This window comes from Momordica charantia (genome assembly GCF_013281855.1).
Source record: "Momordica charantia cultivar OHB3-1 chromosome 6 unlocalized genomic scaffold, Mcharantia_2.0 BLBB01000006.1, whole genome shotgun sequence".
Classification (NCBI taxonomy): Eukaryota; Viridiplantae; Streptophyta; class Magnoliopsida; order Cucurbitales; family Cucurbitaceae; genus Momordica; species Momordica charantia.
The window spans coordinates 28,750,386-28,767,646 of record NW_028275164.1 but is presented as its reverse complement, the minus strand read 5'-3'; the positions used below and the strand labels follow the sequence as shown (position 1 = coordinate 28,767,646).

The 17,261-nt window shown below is 31.7% G+C and overlaps 1 protein-coding gene and 1 long non-coding RNA gene across 2 annotated transcripts; one reads left to right on the top strand and one right to left on the bottom strand.

The window, feature by feature from the left end:
• Positions 1-1,365: 1,365 nt before the first annotated feature.
• Positions 1,366-3,279, bottom strand: LOC111023092 (Dof-type zinc finger DNA-binding family protein). Its single transcript, XM_022300444.2, has 2 exons — positions 2,946-3,279; positions 1,366-2,355 (listed from the first exon to the last, which is right to left on the bottom strand). Exons 1-2 carry the CDS (start codon positions 2,967-2,969, stop codon positions 1,522-1,524), a joined length of 858 nt encoding a protein of 285 aa, XP_022156136.1. The 5' UTR covers positions 2,970-3,279; the 3' UTR covers positions 1,366-1,521.
• A 6,134-nt stretch (positions 3,280-9,413) lies between these two features.
• Positions 9,414-11,157, top strand: LOC148211052 (uncharacterized). The gene is made up of 2 exons (XR_015791825.1): positions 9,414-10,278; positions 10,616-11,157. It is a non-coding gene; the product is annotated as an uncharacterized LOC148211052 (long non-coding RNA).
• The last annotated feature ends 6,104 nt before the right edge of the window (positions 11,158-17,261 follow it).

Genomic DNA, 17,261 nt, shown 5'->3' with positions numbered 1-17,261 from the left:
ACTTGATATGGATCGGAGATCATGTTGGTTCCCTATTACTAGATTATTAACGACTCTAATCTAAACTAGAAAGAAGATTATAATTATTGATGGGATCTTTCTATTCAAAAGTAGACAACTTGCTCCATCTCTTGGGTGAAATAGAGAGATTCTTTATTTTTTTATTAAGAAAAAATATAGAGAATTAGAAATATACAATAGATTTATATATATATATATATGGTGCCCTACTAGCATAACCTAACTAGCTAGCTTCTTTTTCAAAAGATGACCTTTAATTTTAATCTTCCCACTAAAGACATTTCAATTGGAGACTTAACCCTTTCTTTTTAAAAGAGAACATTTCTCCCTTCCCCGAATGAGCTAGATTGGAGACATTTCAATTGGAGAAAGAGCTAGATTCCCAAAATCTTTGGGATCAAACACAATAAAGAAGAGAGACATTGAAATGGACATGACACCCATGTGATGTTTGATGCATTATTATTTTCATGTACGATGTTTTCGATCAACAATTTGAATACTAAAATTTTTAGGAAAATAGTATTAAGTAATGTCTGGACCAATTCAACCATGTTCATGTCCGCGTACCGATAAAAAAAAAATAATATAACTGGCCCCTTCTCTCCATTTCATGCATGACCCAGCTTCAAGCTAGTATTTTGTTTAGCACTAACAAGAGAGAGTTCTCTAATGAATCAATGTCTTATGCCCTTTTTTTAAAATTTTTATATGTGTTCCTTTGTAGAAGCAAGAGAAAACTTAGGCTAAGGATTGTCAGAATGCTTCTGTAAACATTTCACTTAGCCAAAAAGAAAGAAAGTAAAAAGGAAAAAGAAGGGGGTTTGCAAAGAATCCAACATGTGGAAGATTTCAGAACTTTTTCTTTTACCTGTGACCCAAAATTGAAACAATTCAAACAGCCTTTCTTCCAAGTTGAAACAATTATTATTCACCATCTTCTTATATTTATATTATAAAGATAAAAGAAAAGAAACTAATAATTAATCTAAATAATATAATGTCACAGAAAAATGGGCTCAAATTTCCCTTTTCTTTTAATCACTCAGCAAAAACTTAAGAGAGATAGATTCATAGTGTGCTATCAGTTTAGTAATGAAAAAAAAAGGATTTCAAACCAAAGTCACCCACAAGGAGAAAATTAAATTAAACTTGAGAAACTATTTATATTGATCTACTAAACTAGGGTTTGAAAGAAAAGGAGGGTTCATGTTATACTAAAACTTTATTCTTGTTTCTAAATTGTTTTTATACATCAATTCCGTCATTGAACTGATTGATTTTTCTTTTTCAAAGCCGATCATTTTGTCAATGAATCTTAATGAAAAGAACGAGATAAAAAGATGGGTTAAACAACGATCCATTGACGAAAAGAAATAGATCAGTTTGATGACTGAAATTGAGGGAGAAAAACAATTTGGACACAAGAATTAAGGAGAAAAAAAAAGGATTGAAAATGATCCAAAATGTGGAATTGTGATTTTTATAGCCTTAGAATTTTTACCATGATCCTCCTCCCAACATCCCAGTCCAATACCCACTTGAATCTCCTTGCTGACCTTTCCCTTCCTCAACTCCTCCATTAGAGCCTTGCTTCAAATCCTCAAATGGCAGCTGCAAAAGCCTTCCCCCGCCATTGCTAGCCTCGGCCGGGACGACGCCATAGCCATCGAGAGAGAACCCGAGGCTCGGCTTGAACTGATCATGGAGATCGGGAAACCCCGCCGTGTAAACGGAGGCAGGATCAGGGACAGGCATTGGCATGAAACAATTCAACCCCCTAGAGTTCGCCATCCCGGTGAGAAGCTCCATAGCCGAAAGCTGCTGCGACGACGACGGCGGGGCACCAATCGGAGGGTTGCCACTGACGACGATCTCGGAGAGATTATTATTGGAGGAGCTAAAATGATCTTGTTGATGGTGGTGAGAGGATGATGGGAAAGCCAAGTTGAGATCTTGAGGGTTTAGGGTTGTACTTTTAGGGTTTTGATGGGGCAAATCAGGGATTTTGTTAGGAAGAGTAGGGGCAGAATTGGAAGAAGATATTGTGGATGAAGATGAAGAGGGTCTCTTGTTCTTCCTTGAACCTCCTCCAACAGGAATGTTTCGAAGGGATCCTCCTTCAGTCCAATACCTTCTACAAGTTTTGCAGAAATATCTTGGCTGTGTGAGGCTATAATTATTGTAATAACAGAATTTTGTGTTGGTTGAATTGCACCTAGGACAATTCAAAGCTTGTTCTTTGTGGGGTCTAATTTTCCTCTCTAAAACTGAAACACCTGGTTTTGGGCATGTGTTTGCCACTATTTCTTCAATGGGTTTCACCACAATCTCCTGAAAAAACCCACAAAAGCAAAAATTTAAACACAAACAAAGATGAAAGAAATGAATTTAAACTCTAAAAGTGAGAAATAGAGAGAGAGAGAGAGAGAGAGAAAAATTATTCTAAGGTAGAAGAAAGACAGACATAACAAAACAACAGCCACCTAAATTAAAGCTGCCCCCTTTAACAGTTCTCAAGGTTATCTGATCCAAAGAAGAGAGAGAGAGAGAAAAAAACCCCTTTTTCTTTTAACACACACATAAAAGAGAAAGGACAAAGGCCAAAATGGTGCAGCTAGAAGAGAGTATCAATTTTTTTGTCACTGAATATTTTGGGGGAAGGGGAGATCAGATGATAGATCAAAGGAAGCCCAAAAGAAAAATTAAAAAGAATTCCATGGAGCAAAAGAAAAAGAAGAAGAAAAAAAAAAGGTAGTGTCCTTTGTTTTGTTTTGTTTTTGTCATGGCCATAAATAAAAAGCAAACCCCACAAGAAAAAGTTGCTAAATTTCTGAAGAGATCACAAAGAAAGAAGAAGAAGAAGAAGAAGAAGAAGAAGAAGAAGAAGAAGAAGAAGAAGAAGAAGAAGAAGAAGAAGTTACCTGTGGCCATTGAGCAGTATCCATGAGATTGATGAGAATTGGAGAAGGCAAATTTTGAGGGTTTTTTTTTTAATTTTTTTTGGGGGGTTTTCTAGAGAGAGAAGATGAAAACTGAGTTTGTGTTTTCCTTGAAAGTGGTGATGAAAAGCTGGAAAGAGAATGTTTCCAGAGGGTTCATGTGGAAGTTCTGCCTATGAATTGCTCACTCCTTTCCCTTTAATCTGCCCACACACTCAAACACAAGAGAGAGAAGAAGACAGAGAGAGAGAGAGAGAGAATTTTATTCTGTTTATTATATGTTAAATTGTATTCTATTTTTTCCCAAGAGTTTACAATAATTGTGTAGCTATACTTAGTGGGAATATTTGTCTACAAATAAAAAATATGAAAAAGAAAACCTTTGTGGGTGGGTTTTTGAATTTTGATGGTAGTGGCCATAACCACTGCAACTCAGATTCTCTCTCTATTTCTATTATCTCTCTCATATTCTCATATTGTATTATTAATTTTGGCACTCTTAATTCATCAATTCCTCCTAGTTTTGTTAACGGTGGCATGAATTAAATTTACCTAATTTTATAGTGTTTTTTGGAGTAATTTTTGACAGGGTTAAAATCACTCCGTTTTTCATTTTTCATTGATCATGTTTGACAAATTAAGAAATTGATTTTAGAAAAGCTTAAAACCACTCTAAATTAATTTTTAAGGTATAATTTAGATGGTGAGGGTGGAAAATCAAATATGCTTAATTTTTTTTTAAATCGATCACTCCCAAACACACCCTTAAACTTTTGGATTGAGTGGTGGTTTATTCATCCTTTATGTCGGGAGAGTAGGTTGAAAGTGCTTTTTCATTTTGCTTTGTTTTGTTTTTGCTATATACTTTATAAAAATATCATTATCTAAGCTAACATCTATTTTTAATAGTCCTTTTTGGAAAGAGATTGAAGTTTGAATATCAATAAGGCTTTTCTTATCTCTCCAACACATGTCAATTATTATGTTTCTCTTCTTCTTCTTCTTTTAATATTCTTCTAAAATAATGAAAAGTCTAACTTTAGAAGTTGCATCTTTATCATATTATTTTTGAATATCATATTGCAACCATGTGATCATGTGATAATTTGAACCTTTAAGTACTAAAAATGTATATATTTTGGGTTCAACTTTATTATGATGAGCATTTTGATCTAATTTACATGTTTGAGGTAGATAAATTCACTTAGATACAATATTATTGTTTGGCTTGATCATGAAAATAAAAATTAAGTCGTTAATATTTGAATTTGATTTTTATTTAGTTCTTGAAATTTAAAAGCTAAAGTTTTAAAAGTGATACTTTTGGTCTATAAAATTTAAATTTGACTTTTATTAATTTATGAATTAAGTTGATTACTAGTTGATTTAATGGGAAGGTAATTAACGCAGTAGTTAACATACTCACTTAGATTATTAACCCACCATGTCATTAATCATTGGGTTCACAGACGTTCAAGAATAAGCGAGTAGCTTTTGGCATTGACAAAGAATATCTCGTTCCTTTTAAAATTTATTTCCTCAACACATGTTAAACTGTGGTGTGGTTATCTCTTCGGATTAAGTCATAATCAATGGTTAATTCAATTCAATGACCAAATAAAAGTGAAATCCAAAATTTAAGGAAAAATTGTCACTTTTAATTCTAGAGACTAAATAGAAGTAAAATTCAAATCTCAAGGATCAATACATTGCTTTTTTTAAATTTGAAAAGGATAAAATATTCTTGAAGGCGAGAATTATCACCTGCCACATGACGACATCATAATTCATCCATCACTATGATGATTAGAAGAACTAAAAGAATCTTTTCATATGGATAAGTCCATGTAGCTCGGTGAGGGAAGGCGAGCGGAACCATATTTCACCTTTCCGCCAACCTTTGTTAAATACGAGCTGATCTTCAAAAGCACCTGCAAGTGCAAAAGCAATGAACATGTTCTCCGATAAGGCACCATATTTCTCGGACAGTCGGAGATCTGTTGGAGCGTTGTTGGAAGTTTTGTCTGGAGCTTACCTTTATAAATAGATCTCTGCCTCTCACCCAAGATGCGTAAAACAATACTCTCGAATATTGATCCAATTGTGTACTGACTTGAGCATTGGAGTACTAATTCTATTTTGCAGATCCTTCACATGTTGGTATATTTAATTAGTCCAAAACTTCGCAACCAAATTTGATCATTTCGTGATAAAAAACAAGTAGAAACTAAACTCTCTAACCTTTCAAGATCATATAGGGGTTATATAGGTGTTAGAAACCGAATTCAAACTTAGCATAATTTTCCCTAACTACTCAACATGTCACTTTTTTATAAGACTACTTCATACCTAGATTGATCAAGAACCTTTTCTTTCAAAATCCAAATTCTCTACAACTCTATTCCTAAGAGTTCTCCCTTATCACATTTTCTTTATCAGATAAACTTCTTATATCCTATTAAAAGACAATGTTTTTTTTAAAGTGCCATGTAAGGGTAGGTCGAACTCAGGATCTTTTCATCGAATATAGACGTCTTAACTAGTTGAATTATGCTCAAGTTGGCATGAAAAGCGGAAATTGACAAGTACTTCAAAATTTTGTTGATATTAACATAGCTCAAGTGGTTCAAGACATAATTTATCTAATGAGACCGAGATGATTTTGAGTTGTTTAATAATAGGGTTTGGGTCTATATATGAGTTTTAATAAGAATAAATTTGATCTTTAACCTTAAAATTTCTATATTATATTTAAAAGAAATCAAAAGAAAAAATTGGTTTTCGAACCCAATGCCAAACATAATACATGTAGTGTTTTCATTTCTACATGTATGTATGTATATGACCCAACTAATCTTAAAAATATAAGAACCAAAAGTCTAGACCTGTCTGATAACCATTTCGTTTTTAGTTTTCTATTTTTGAAAATATGCTTATTTGTTCACAATTTCTTTAGTATATTTATGATATTTCCTAAAAATACATTTGTATCCTAGTCAAATTTAAAAAGCAACTGCAAATTTTTTAAAACTACTTGTTTTCATTTTCAAATTTTAACATTTATGAAAATACTTTAAAAAGTAGATAGAAAAATAAAAACATGAATAAAAATAGTACTTGTATACTAATTTAAATTCTAAAAATAAGAAATAAGAAATAAAATAATTGGGCGAGCTCAAATATATATTCTCTAAAAAGTGAGACCTAGAATAAGATTTAAACCAATCCACGAGAAGAAAATGAATAAATTCGGATGAGTAGTATTTTTGCAATTTATTTGTAGTTCATATGGTGGTGGCCGTACCAGAAAAGGTGTACCAGTTGGCCAATATATACTTTCCCATTTAATACACCATTTTGTAAGAGAAATTGGATGCTTATGTGATGTGACTCATTGCTTAATAGATTCTTTCCTTTTTAATTCATTAATGGAGAATTAGGGTTATCAACCGAGTCTTCTTGAAAAGTTTTCTTTTTTATTTTTCAAATTGATGTCACGTATGCTAGTGAATTCTTACCGTCGATGTTTGTTTTCTGGGCTGAGTAACACTATGACGTGCGCAGAGCATGAATTTGAGATCTGGAAAATAATTTTCTAACCAAATTGGGTTGATGGTATAAGTTCTCTAGAATATTTGAAATACTACTTTGGTGTATAAAGCTTCGGTTTAGGTTCATTTTAGTCCATGTACTTTTAAAACGTCAATTTGATCTGTGTACTTTGAAATTGTTAATTTTAGTATATTTACTTTAACATCTATTTTGATCGATGTACTTTTAAAAAGTTATCATTCTGCTCTGTTTGCTAATGAAATTTTTTCAATACAAATTTCTGACTATAGTTCAAAAAATTTAGTAAGTCGAAAGTATCAAAATATAAATTAAAAAATAAAATACCAGAAATAGAATCATTATTTATAAACAAGAATAACTTCGAAGTGGTATAAAAAAAAAATATTACAAAATGAACTTTTGATTTCGTAAAATAAAATAGGAAAATATTCTTCCAAAGACCCCATGCAGTTTTGACTGTATTAAAAAGAGATTATTTTATTTTAGTTTTTAAAAACAAATTATTCTAAAATTAGGTTACTTTTCATCTTGGTGACATGACACATTATCAAATTAGGAAATGTTTTGTAGTATTCCAGTTTTTGTCAGCTTTTCTAAGAGATAATTTTCTTATTTATAAAAAAATAATAATTGACCAAATTAAGGTTAATTTAAATCTTTTAGCAAATTCTTATAGGTCTAAAGTTCCAAAAAAAAAAAAAAACTACAAAATTTTTAGCTAATTTTACAAAGCTTCACAAATTCATACTCAAAATAAATGAATTATGAAAAGTTGGTGACCTAAAAAGAACAAAAAAAAAAAAAAAAGGCTGAGTCAAGTCAGTTAACTGCTGGAGATCACATTGAAATATTCCTTGAAACGACATGACGAAAAATTCTCATTCTCACGCCATTCGTAAAACCACTCTCTAACCACTTGCGTTGTGTCGGTCGTGTACTATTATTTTACCCTACTCTCACACTTTTAACATGTAAACAACTATTTCAATTTTATTTTTTTCAAATTTGGAGACCATATTTACATTCTGGTCATCAATTATTAGATTTATTTCATTTTAGTCCTTCAATTTTAAAAATATAATCACGTCGGTCCTTGTATTTATTTTACTTTTTAACACATGTATAACGTGATTTCGAGGATGTATTAATGTGCTGATGACATGAAGCTACGTAATTTAGTTGAAAAAAGTATTGAAGAAAATATTAAGGTCAAAGTAATAGTTAGGATGATATGGTATTTTTTTTTTAATTTAGAAATTGGAGGATAGATAATTTTGAAAGTTGGAATGAATCAAGAAAGAATTTTGAATTAATTTTCAAAAATAGTGTTGAATCTAAGATTTCAACAACTCTAAATTGAGAAGTGGGAACTTTAAATAAGTAAATTATACCAAACAGAAGTATTTATTAATGGTTATTAATCGAGAAAAATCATTGGGCAAAATAGTTATTATAACTCTTCAAGGTGTATTATTGGATTCGAAAACAATACCAACAAACAGAACTATAAATTATGCATTTTTTTCTTCTTTCTCATAAATTATTTCAGATCAAAAGTTTGCTTTATAATTTGTAGGCACAAGCGATCTAGAAGTTATGAGCTCGAATCTCTCCATCTCGACTTATTGTATTAAAATAAAAATAATTTATATGTAATAATATTCCTGAGTTGTTTCATTGAAATAGGAGTGTAAATCAGTAATTATATTAATCTATAACAGGGTAAAGAGAAAGAAGTGAGAGTTCAGCTTGTCCTTCCACTCCACTCAACTAAGGAAATCTCATTAGCTTTAAAGAGAATTAAAAAAAAAAAGATAAAAAAAGATGGGGTAAAGGATACACTTTTTTAAATATGAAGAAGGATAAGTATTTAAAAATTTAGATTTAAAAATTATTTTGGTTATGTAATTTCGACTTTCATTCAATTTGGTATCTATATTTTTAATTTTTGTTTATTTTAGTCACTGTACCTTCAAAACGTTTATTTTGATCTCTGCACATATGTAAATTTAGATATAGATGAAAGTGAAAGGACCAAGACACAAACGTTCCAAAAGTATGAAAACTAAAATGAACAAAAGTGAAAAGTATAAGAATAAAAAATAAATATTTTGAAAGTACATTAACGAAATGAACCAAAATTAAAAATACAGATATCAAGAAACCAAAATTTATGAGTTAAAAATGAAAAATACAAAAGCTGTGAAAGTACTTAAATTTAATGATACAAAATTTGAAAATTCATATTATAAACATAATCAAAATTGGGAGAAGGATGAAAAATTATGTATATTATTTTACTAATGATGTTTATAAATTTAATTTTATTAAAAAAATAATTACAAATTTAAACCATAGACCTTTTTGTACATTTAAAAATCACGCAACAATAAATTTAATGGGATATGAGTAAATTTAATACATTTAATTGTTCTGATATATATCATTAATACCCATGCTTCAATAACATTAAGTTTTTTTTTTCTTTTTTTGAAATGAATAACAATAAGTTATTGAATCTTATCTAGTATATAATTATTGAAAGTGAGATGTTGAGTATAATTAAGTAATTATTAATACTATGTTTCATTGTTTTTAGCAAATAAATTATTGAATCATTAAGGCTACGTAAAGTGATTGAATCTTATCCTGTAGTTATTTTGATATTCGGTATAATCAATAACTACTAGAGAGTAAAGATTACCAATAAAATTTTTCTACTTTTGAATACAATAATGGCTCTTTTTTTCGCATTAAGTATATTGCAAAAATAGATCCTATGTCTTAGGTACAAATGGAATAAAGAGACCTGTTACACGAACACTATTCTCAAACAATTTCTGAGAAAATCATAAACTTGAAATAAATGATCTTGATTTGTATGTATGTATAAATGTTACAATATTGAATATGTAATCCTCTAATGCTTCTTCCCGGATGCAAACTTCGAGCTTGTTAAATAATCTTTGAAGTTTTCGGATTTTCAGCTTCTTAAAGATATTCATCTAGTTGATGAAGTTCTTAGGCCTATATCTGTTATTCGATTTGTTGAAGTTATTCAACTTGTAGGTTGACGAAGTTATTTGGTTTGTACGTTGATGAAATTCTTAGGCTCCTTGAAGTTCTTTGACTTATAGGTGGTTGATGAAATTATTTGGCTTGCAACTTGTAAAGAAATAATGTAATAGACATGGGCTACTCCTTGTCAATTGGTTTTGAAATGGAACTCCATGAACATTAACATGGTATAAGAGCTCAAGCGCAATCGGTCCAAAAATGGGATTCGACCAAGATCAATGAGTCAAAAGAGCCACGATCTTGAAGGGCATGTTAAGGATCCCACCTTAATAAAAAAATGAACCTAGACATGAGCTACCCTCTCATGATCAATTGGTTTTGAGATGGAACCCCTGGAACCCATAAATATTAATAGGAAGATCCGAGTGATCTATATTTTTTTCCCATCACGAACCTCCACATTCTTCTCCTCTCTATCGTCGCCCGTGGCCTGCCACCGCTACTGTTCATTTCGTTTATCGTCGCCGTCCTTTGTTAATTGATGTCTCCCGTCGCTGCCACCCGCGAAACCCCCTATCAAGCGATTCTCTTGTCCTCTCTCTTTGCCGTTGCCGTCGCCCATCGCTGCCGCTTATCTTCTGTCGCCGCCGTTATCATCCCCTCGACCGTTGCTGCCGTACGTTGCTCTGTGCCGCCCGTCGCCACTGCCGCCTCCTCTCGGGTGGTGAGATATAGTTTTTCCTTCTTGTGCATGCATGGTATAGATTTTATATCCTAAAACTTCCAATACCATCATATACTTAGTGATTGATACAATAATAGTAGATTGAAATATATGTAATATGAGTTTACTAATATGATTACATCATAGCACAGGTAAACAAATTTTCCCAAGTAGATTGTTTACTTCCCATTTTGATTGATCCCAAATTTGGAAACGCTTTAATCTGGCACAATCACCATTTGGTGCCATAGGCGATAGATATTTGATATTAAGAATTCATGCATTGAGTTTGAAGAATTGAACTTGCATTTACAAGTACTGAAATAATTCTGTGTAGATGGATGAATTGGCGTGCTTTTCACCAGGAATGCTGGCTTTAGGATCATTTGGGGTATTGCCCTGAAGATTCCCATAAAAAGTTTATCCCTTTCAGAAGAGGTATTTTTAATTTCTAATGTCTAAAACTAGTCCTCAATTGTATTCTCATTTGTTCACAGCTTCTCTAATTCCAGTTGTCTAAAAGTTGAGCTACCAGAATAATCTGTCCAAGGTCGTGTGCTGGAGTTTGGGTGTTATTAAGTTTTGAAATTACGTTGTAATTTTAGTGTTTAACTTGAGTTTGAGACTGATTGTGACTTTGCTTGATATTGCGGGGAGGAGTGCGAGGAAAAGGTTGATTGTGACTTTGGTTGAAAATCATTTTAGCCTAGTTAGTTTACGTGCTTTGCTTAAAGACTAGTCAGTTTGATACTATTTATTGCTTTGTTTTTTTATGTTTCTTTTTATGCCATTCTCCATGGTTCGATGAATCTTGATAGATTCGTTCCGAGTGTACATTATTTTTTTCGACTTTTTGAATGTAAAAACTTTAAAGCTATTTGTTTTTTTGGCTTGTGGAATGTAAATACTTTTGTATAAACTACGTATTCATTCATCATTTATGTAGATATTTGATATATTTAAATTTATTTTTAAGTTTTTAAATTTTAGGTCTTAAATTTCAAGAAATAATTTACCATTAAAAAAGGTTATGGGGTTTTGCCGATGTTTTCTACAAAACATGAGCAAATACCACTTCTACTAACGTTTTTTAAAACTCGTGTGAAAAGATATCTTCTGACGTTCTCTAAAACGTCAGGAGTAAGTTTCTACTCGACGTTTTTTAAATATTCGTTGGGAGTTGGCTATCCCATCGAATTTTTCTACAAAAAACTTCATCGAAAAAAGATTTCTGTCGTTTTTACTTCTTTTCTCAATGTTTTGAGACGTCAGGAAGGACCTTATTTTTAGCAGCGGATGATATCCAATAATCTCCCTTCTCTTGTCACGACCAACAGGTAGACACTTTTTTTTTAATGAAATGTATTAGAAAGAAACTTTTTAAAAATGAAATTGGACCTCTAGAATTGAGATAAGTTTGAACCAAGCAATTGGGAGAGATAGAGAGAGAAAAGGACGTTGTATGAGTTGAGTTAGTGTACTTCTACTGTACTTCACGTAACCTTTGCCTTCCAATTAATTACCCTTCACTTTCTCTTATTATATTAAATATTATTTTTCCCACGGCCGAGTTTCATTCACAATTTATCACGTCATGAAATAATATATTGTTGTTTAAATATCGTTGATGTGACAAACGATAAATAGAAATAATATAAAAAAAAAACTTAATATTGACGTAGCATTAGAAGTTTCTAAAGAAACTAAGGTTGATTGAGAAGAAATATATTCAAATCTCATAATGACCACCAACCTTATGAATTAGTAATTCTGGTATTTCGCAGTATCAAATGTTCCATCATGAGTCAAGAAATTATAGACACCTTTTAAAAGTACATGGACCAAAATAGACGTTTCGATGATATAGAAACTGAAATGAATAATACTTGAAAGTAAAAAAAAATAAAATAGATATTTTGAAAATTCAGAGATATTAAGTGGACTAAAATAAACTAGTAAAGAAACCAAACCAAATGGGATTAAAATAAATATATATCTATAAATTATTAAATGAAGTTGAATAATTATTGAATACCATTTAGTGATTTTTCACTAAATAATTGATCTACAAATTTTGTACTTGAGATGGTCCATTATCTATAAATTATAATAAATAATTTATTTTATTTACATTTGAAGTGTTAATGTACACGTAATGTAAAGTTCCATCATTAGTCACTTAAAAAGATTCTTCCTTTTTTTTTTCTCTTTTTTTTTCTAATTCCTCTTTCAGTTGGCTTCGCCCACACTCAACCGCTGAGGGAAACGGCGCACTAAACGCTTAACGGCCCCCATCATATTTTTAACGGTGTATGATTACGATCCCCACATTCCATGGCGTAATCATGGCCATTCATTGATGCATCGTGGGCCCTACGTTTTCAATCGCGCTGGCCCACGTGACAACCCCGTCAGATAGATCAAATAATCGCTGTCCCATAAAATTGTTGTGGTTGAATTTTGAGGACACGTGTACTCCATCTAGTGGCTTGATTTTGAATTTTCAAAAGGGTGCGGTGGGAATTATAACTAATGGGGGTTCATTTAATGTTGAAATTACAGAGATAGCAATTAATTTATATTGGTAATTGTAATGCTGTTACTTGTTGAGTGGCCTTTTTCTGGGGATTTGTTCTTTTTTGAGGATTTTTTTGGAGAAATTATTGGATGAGGGTTTCATTAACTTTTGTGAAATCATTGAGGCATGGAAGTTAAAATATGATACTAATACATATAATAGCTTAGTAGATTAGATGCCTATTATATTTTTTTTGACTTTGAGACCTAAGATTGACCTCTTATTGTAGGAGTGTCTTTTTTCCGTATCTGTTCTCGAGTAAGATTAGAAACTACAATAAACAAATTTCATCTTCAAAATTAACATGCTCTTTATAGAACTAAAACGAGCATAGCTAAGTGGTAATTGACATGTGTCTTCAACCTATAGGTCGTAAGTTCGATCCCCCACCTCACATAATGTACTAAAAAAACATGCTCTTTGTAGATCTTCTCAAATACAACGTACTGCATGGAACTCACAACCTCATGGTTGGAGATATATGATTACATGATAGATTTTTCGTTTTCTCTTTTATAATAAATAGAAACATAACTGCATTTTGTAATTGTTTTTGCTTCTTTATTGTTTTACTCTTGATTTTTTGCTTCCTCTATGTTTTTTCGCTTCAATCATTTCTTGTTTTTCTTTCTAAAATTTTAAATTAAAAAATTAATTTTTATATTAATTTTAAATGAAATATTTAAAATTTTAACTTATATTTACTTTTTAATGTTTTTTTTATATATTTTGTAAATCAATAATGATAAAATAACTTTTTTATTTATATTTAGAAAAAACAGAAAAAAAATTAATAAAAAGGTTAGGAAACCGGCTCTTATTAGATTCAATTCAACCATTTAAGTTTTAGAACGATGAAAAATTTTAATTTAATAGATAGTGTTTAACAGCGAACAATTGAGTGGAGATGTAGAAAAGTAAAGAAACTATGTAAGTTTATTGAGTAAACAAATATTATGATATAATTTTAGAGACTAAAACAAATATTTAACTAATCAATAATCAACATACAATTATAATGGTTAAAATAAATTATTATTAATTTAAAAATCAAAATCAAACTTTGGTTAAGCGAATTACTAAACTAGGCAGCAAACGTCGTAGTTAGGTGGGTAGGACCCACTCAGCAAGTAAAAGCAGCATCATTCATTTTCTTACTCTAACGAAACGTGTCCCTCGAAGACGGGTGGGCCCTACCCCGAATATTTTAAAATCCTTTGTATGTGAATATATAGAGACGATAATTCTTAAACACGATAATTTCAAAATCTTTTGGATAATTCTTTAAAAATATATATATATATTTTTTAAATTCTCAAATTTTTTTTTTAAAAGTTGATCATTCATTACACTTTTATTTTATTAGTGCATCAAACACATGGACATGTCTCTTAAAATCTAATCTATCCATTAGTCAAATTAAGAAAATATTGAGAATTCAAAGAAATAGAAATAAAAATAAAAATAAAAACCAAATTAGAAATTACTGAAAAAAAATCAAGAACTATTTGGTGCAGTAAGGAGGGGGCGGTGGCGAGGTGAGGCTGGTGGGTCCCACGAACCTTATTTATTTTTCTAAAAAAAGAAAGATATGGTAATTCCAATTCCACAATAAAAATAATAATATTAACAAGTCGCGCGTGATGGTTCCTTCCGAATCCAACTCAGATTATATACTAAAATTCCTACCCCAACCGAACCGAGGAATCCAATCAATCACAGCCGTCTGATCTTCCCTTCGGAACTGAAATTCCCATTTCACCCCCCTAACCCAGTCCTCCGTCCCCCGACCTCATGACGTCACGTGACTGGGTTCTCTCCAAACGTGGACCGCATGTGCTAGTGCGTCACACGTCAGCAGTCAGCACCGAAATTTTGGAAAAAAAGAAAATAATAAAATTGATTGATCTGTTTTCTGTGTAACTTCTTCGCTGTCACAAATATTCCCATTAAAAAAGAAAAAAGAAAAATGAAAAATTCCAGTGCGGGAATTTATATTGTTAGTCAAATAGATTTGGACGTGGACTGATGGGAAGATCGGGGCCGTTGATTCTGGAGGAATAGAGGAGATTAGATTTTGTGATGGGGCCCACGAAATCTGGCGTTAATTTTTCTTGTCCACCTCGGAGTTTATTCGCGGGGGAGGGGGAAAGGGACATTCACTGGAGTTTGTGTTTTCTCCGTGCCGATGGATGGAAAACAAAAAACAAACACACAAATTAAAAATGTTTATTTCTACTATTTAATAATCATGACTTATTGTCTTCATCTCAACGGAAATAGATCTCTAACTTTGGACTTAAATCTCGTGTATTTATTTGTTTATCTCGTTTAAAGTAACTGATATTATAGTATGCATCGATTTGACATCTTGTCTTTTATTATATCTATTCATCCGACTGTTGTGAGTAGGTTTCTTTAGAAGATATTAATCAAGTAGCAATGATAACACTATTGTAAAGTAGACATGTTTATCAGTTTGTCGGCGTTAATTTGGCACCAAAAGCGACTTGGTCGTGGAAATTGATATTATTTTCGTCTAACGATCGAATAGTCGGTTCGGTCGGTCGATCAATTTCGTCGACCGATCGAACATATTATTTTCATTTTTCAAATTTTTCTTAATATCATTAACTAATCTAATAGAGAGGTGATTGCGAATGTACTTGAGGTGAGACGAGAGGGGAGAGAGACAGAGAGAGCAAAAAGAGAGACAAAGAGGTAGCAATGAATGAGTTTGAGAAATTGAGAGAAGGGCGTCGGGTCAATCTGAAAGCAATGGATGTGAGATTTGAATTCGAAGATGATAGAAAGGTGGGAGGCGTGAAGATTCAAATCTAAATTAGAGAGGTGGGAGGCGAGAGATTCAAACCTGAAGGAGATCAGAAGGGCGGGGAATGAGACTGTTAGAGATATATGTAGAAAAATTAAGGAAACACACAAAAATAACCAATCTGAACCCAAAGTTGTTTCCTTAAGACAATTTTGTTCCTTCTACGGTGCTTAAGGTTTCACAAACAATTGTCTCTCAGGTAGGACGAATTTACCAACCTGTGAGTGCAGCACTTCATACACATGACTTAACGAACTTTAATATTTAAGTACCCGTATAAAGGGAAAAAGAAAGAATGAGTTTTCTATATTGCAAAATTGAAAAGAGCCACATATTTATAGATTATTTGTGGTCATTCAAATAGTCATATATTTTCATGTAAAATTATGTCTTTTGATTTAAAGACGTAATATTTACAAAAGATACATCATTTCAAGAAAAGTTGTGATTTTTCATTTTTAATGAAAATAATTTTATTCAAAAATTCCAACAGAGACGATATCTGAATGAGAGAGAGGAAGGAGAGAGGGGCCATGAGTCGATATTGGTAGGAGATGGAGGTAGGGAGATCGGAAGGAGAGAGTGGGTGGCACAGAAAACAAACTAAAGGTAAAATGTGCCAAATATGATCCTTTTTTTAAATAGTTGGTCGGTCGGTTGTTTTTCTATGGATTCAAATAGATCGATCGATTGATAAGTTTTTTTTTCATAATATAAAATTGGCCACCGACCAACCACCTTCGATTCGATGGGTTTCAACTGGTCGGTTCGATTTTTCAGTCTCACTTGTACACTCCTATTGTGAAGTGTAAGTGAGTCCAATATACATGGTGACTAGGTGAGATCAGGAAGTTATCTAACTCAAGTGAGTATAACTTAAAGGTGAGAACAAAAGCTAGCTAAGTTGAAGTGAGATAAATTAAAAAAACCAACTAGCCCAAGAGTGACATCAAGTAGATCTTAGGTGGGTTGGAACCCATGTTGGACTAGGAAATTGGTTAAGTCAAGTGAGTCACATTGTGATCGTAGAGTAATTATGGCCAACATCAACATAATTTAATGGTAAATATTCATCTATCCCTTCCTATAGGTGGAAAGATTCAAATCTCTATAGCTTAACTTTGTACGTACTAAAAAATCTAATATTATTGATAGGAATAATGAATTTTCAAATTTCGAAAAATGTTGGGTGAAAGTGTGTATGAATAGACATATATTTGAAGAAAAATCATGAAATCATAAAACCTTAGTAAGATATATTCTAAATATTTTATCATTTTTTTTCACAATATTTTGGGAAAAAAATAGAGGATATTATCCTCTGCCATAAATGTTCAACTTTTCAATATGTGAAGATGTTGAAAGAAATATTCATATGTGAATGAACATTTAATTGAAAGTAGACGTGAACATATTCCTCAAACATTTGAGAATGTTGTTCTTTCAATCGTGGCTTATTTATATAGTGGTCGATATTCTTACGTGCTCTTCCTTACTTATCGATAAAGTGATCTTTGAATGTTGTCGTGACACTTTGATTACAAAGACTACTGAAGTCTAAATTTATGAATG

Excerpts from the sequence above, each read along its gene's own strand:
- LOC111023092 (XM_022300444.2), bottom strand. The coding sequence starts at position 2,969 with ATGGATACTGCTCAATGGCCACAG. Across the intron at positions 2,356-2,945 it reads ATACTGCTCAATGGCCACAG|GAGATTGTGGTGAAACCCAT; the intron begins GTAACTTCTTCT and ends GGGTTTTTTCAG.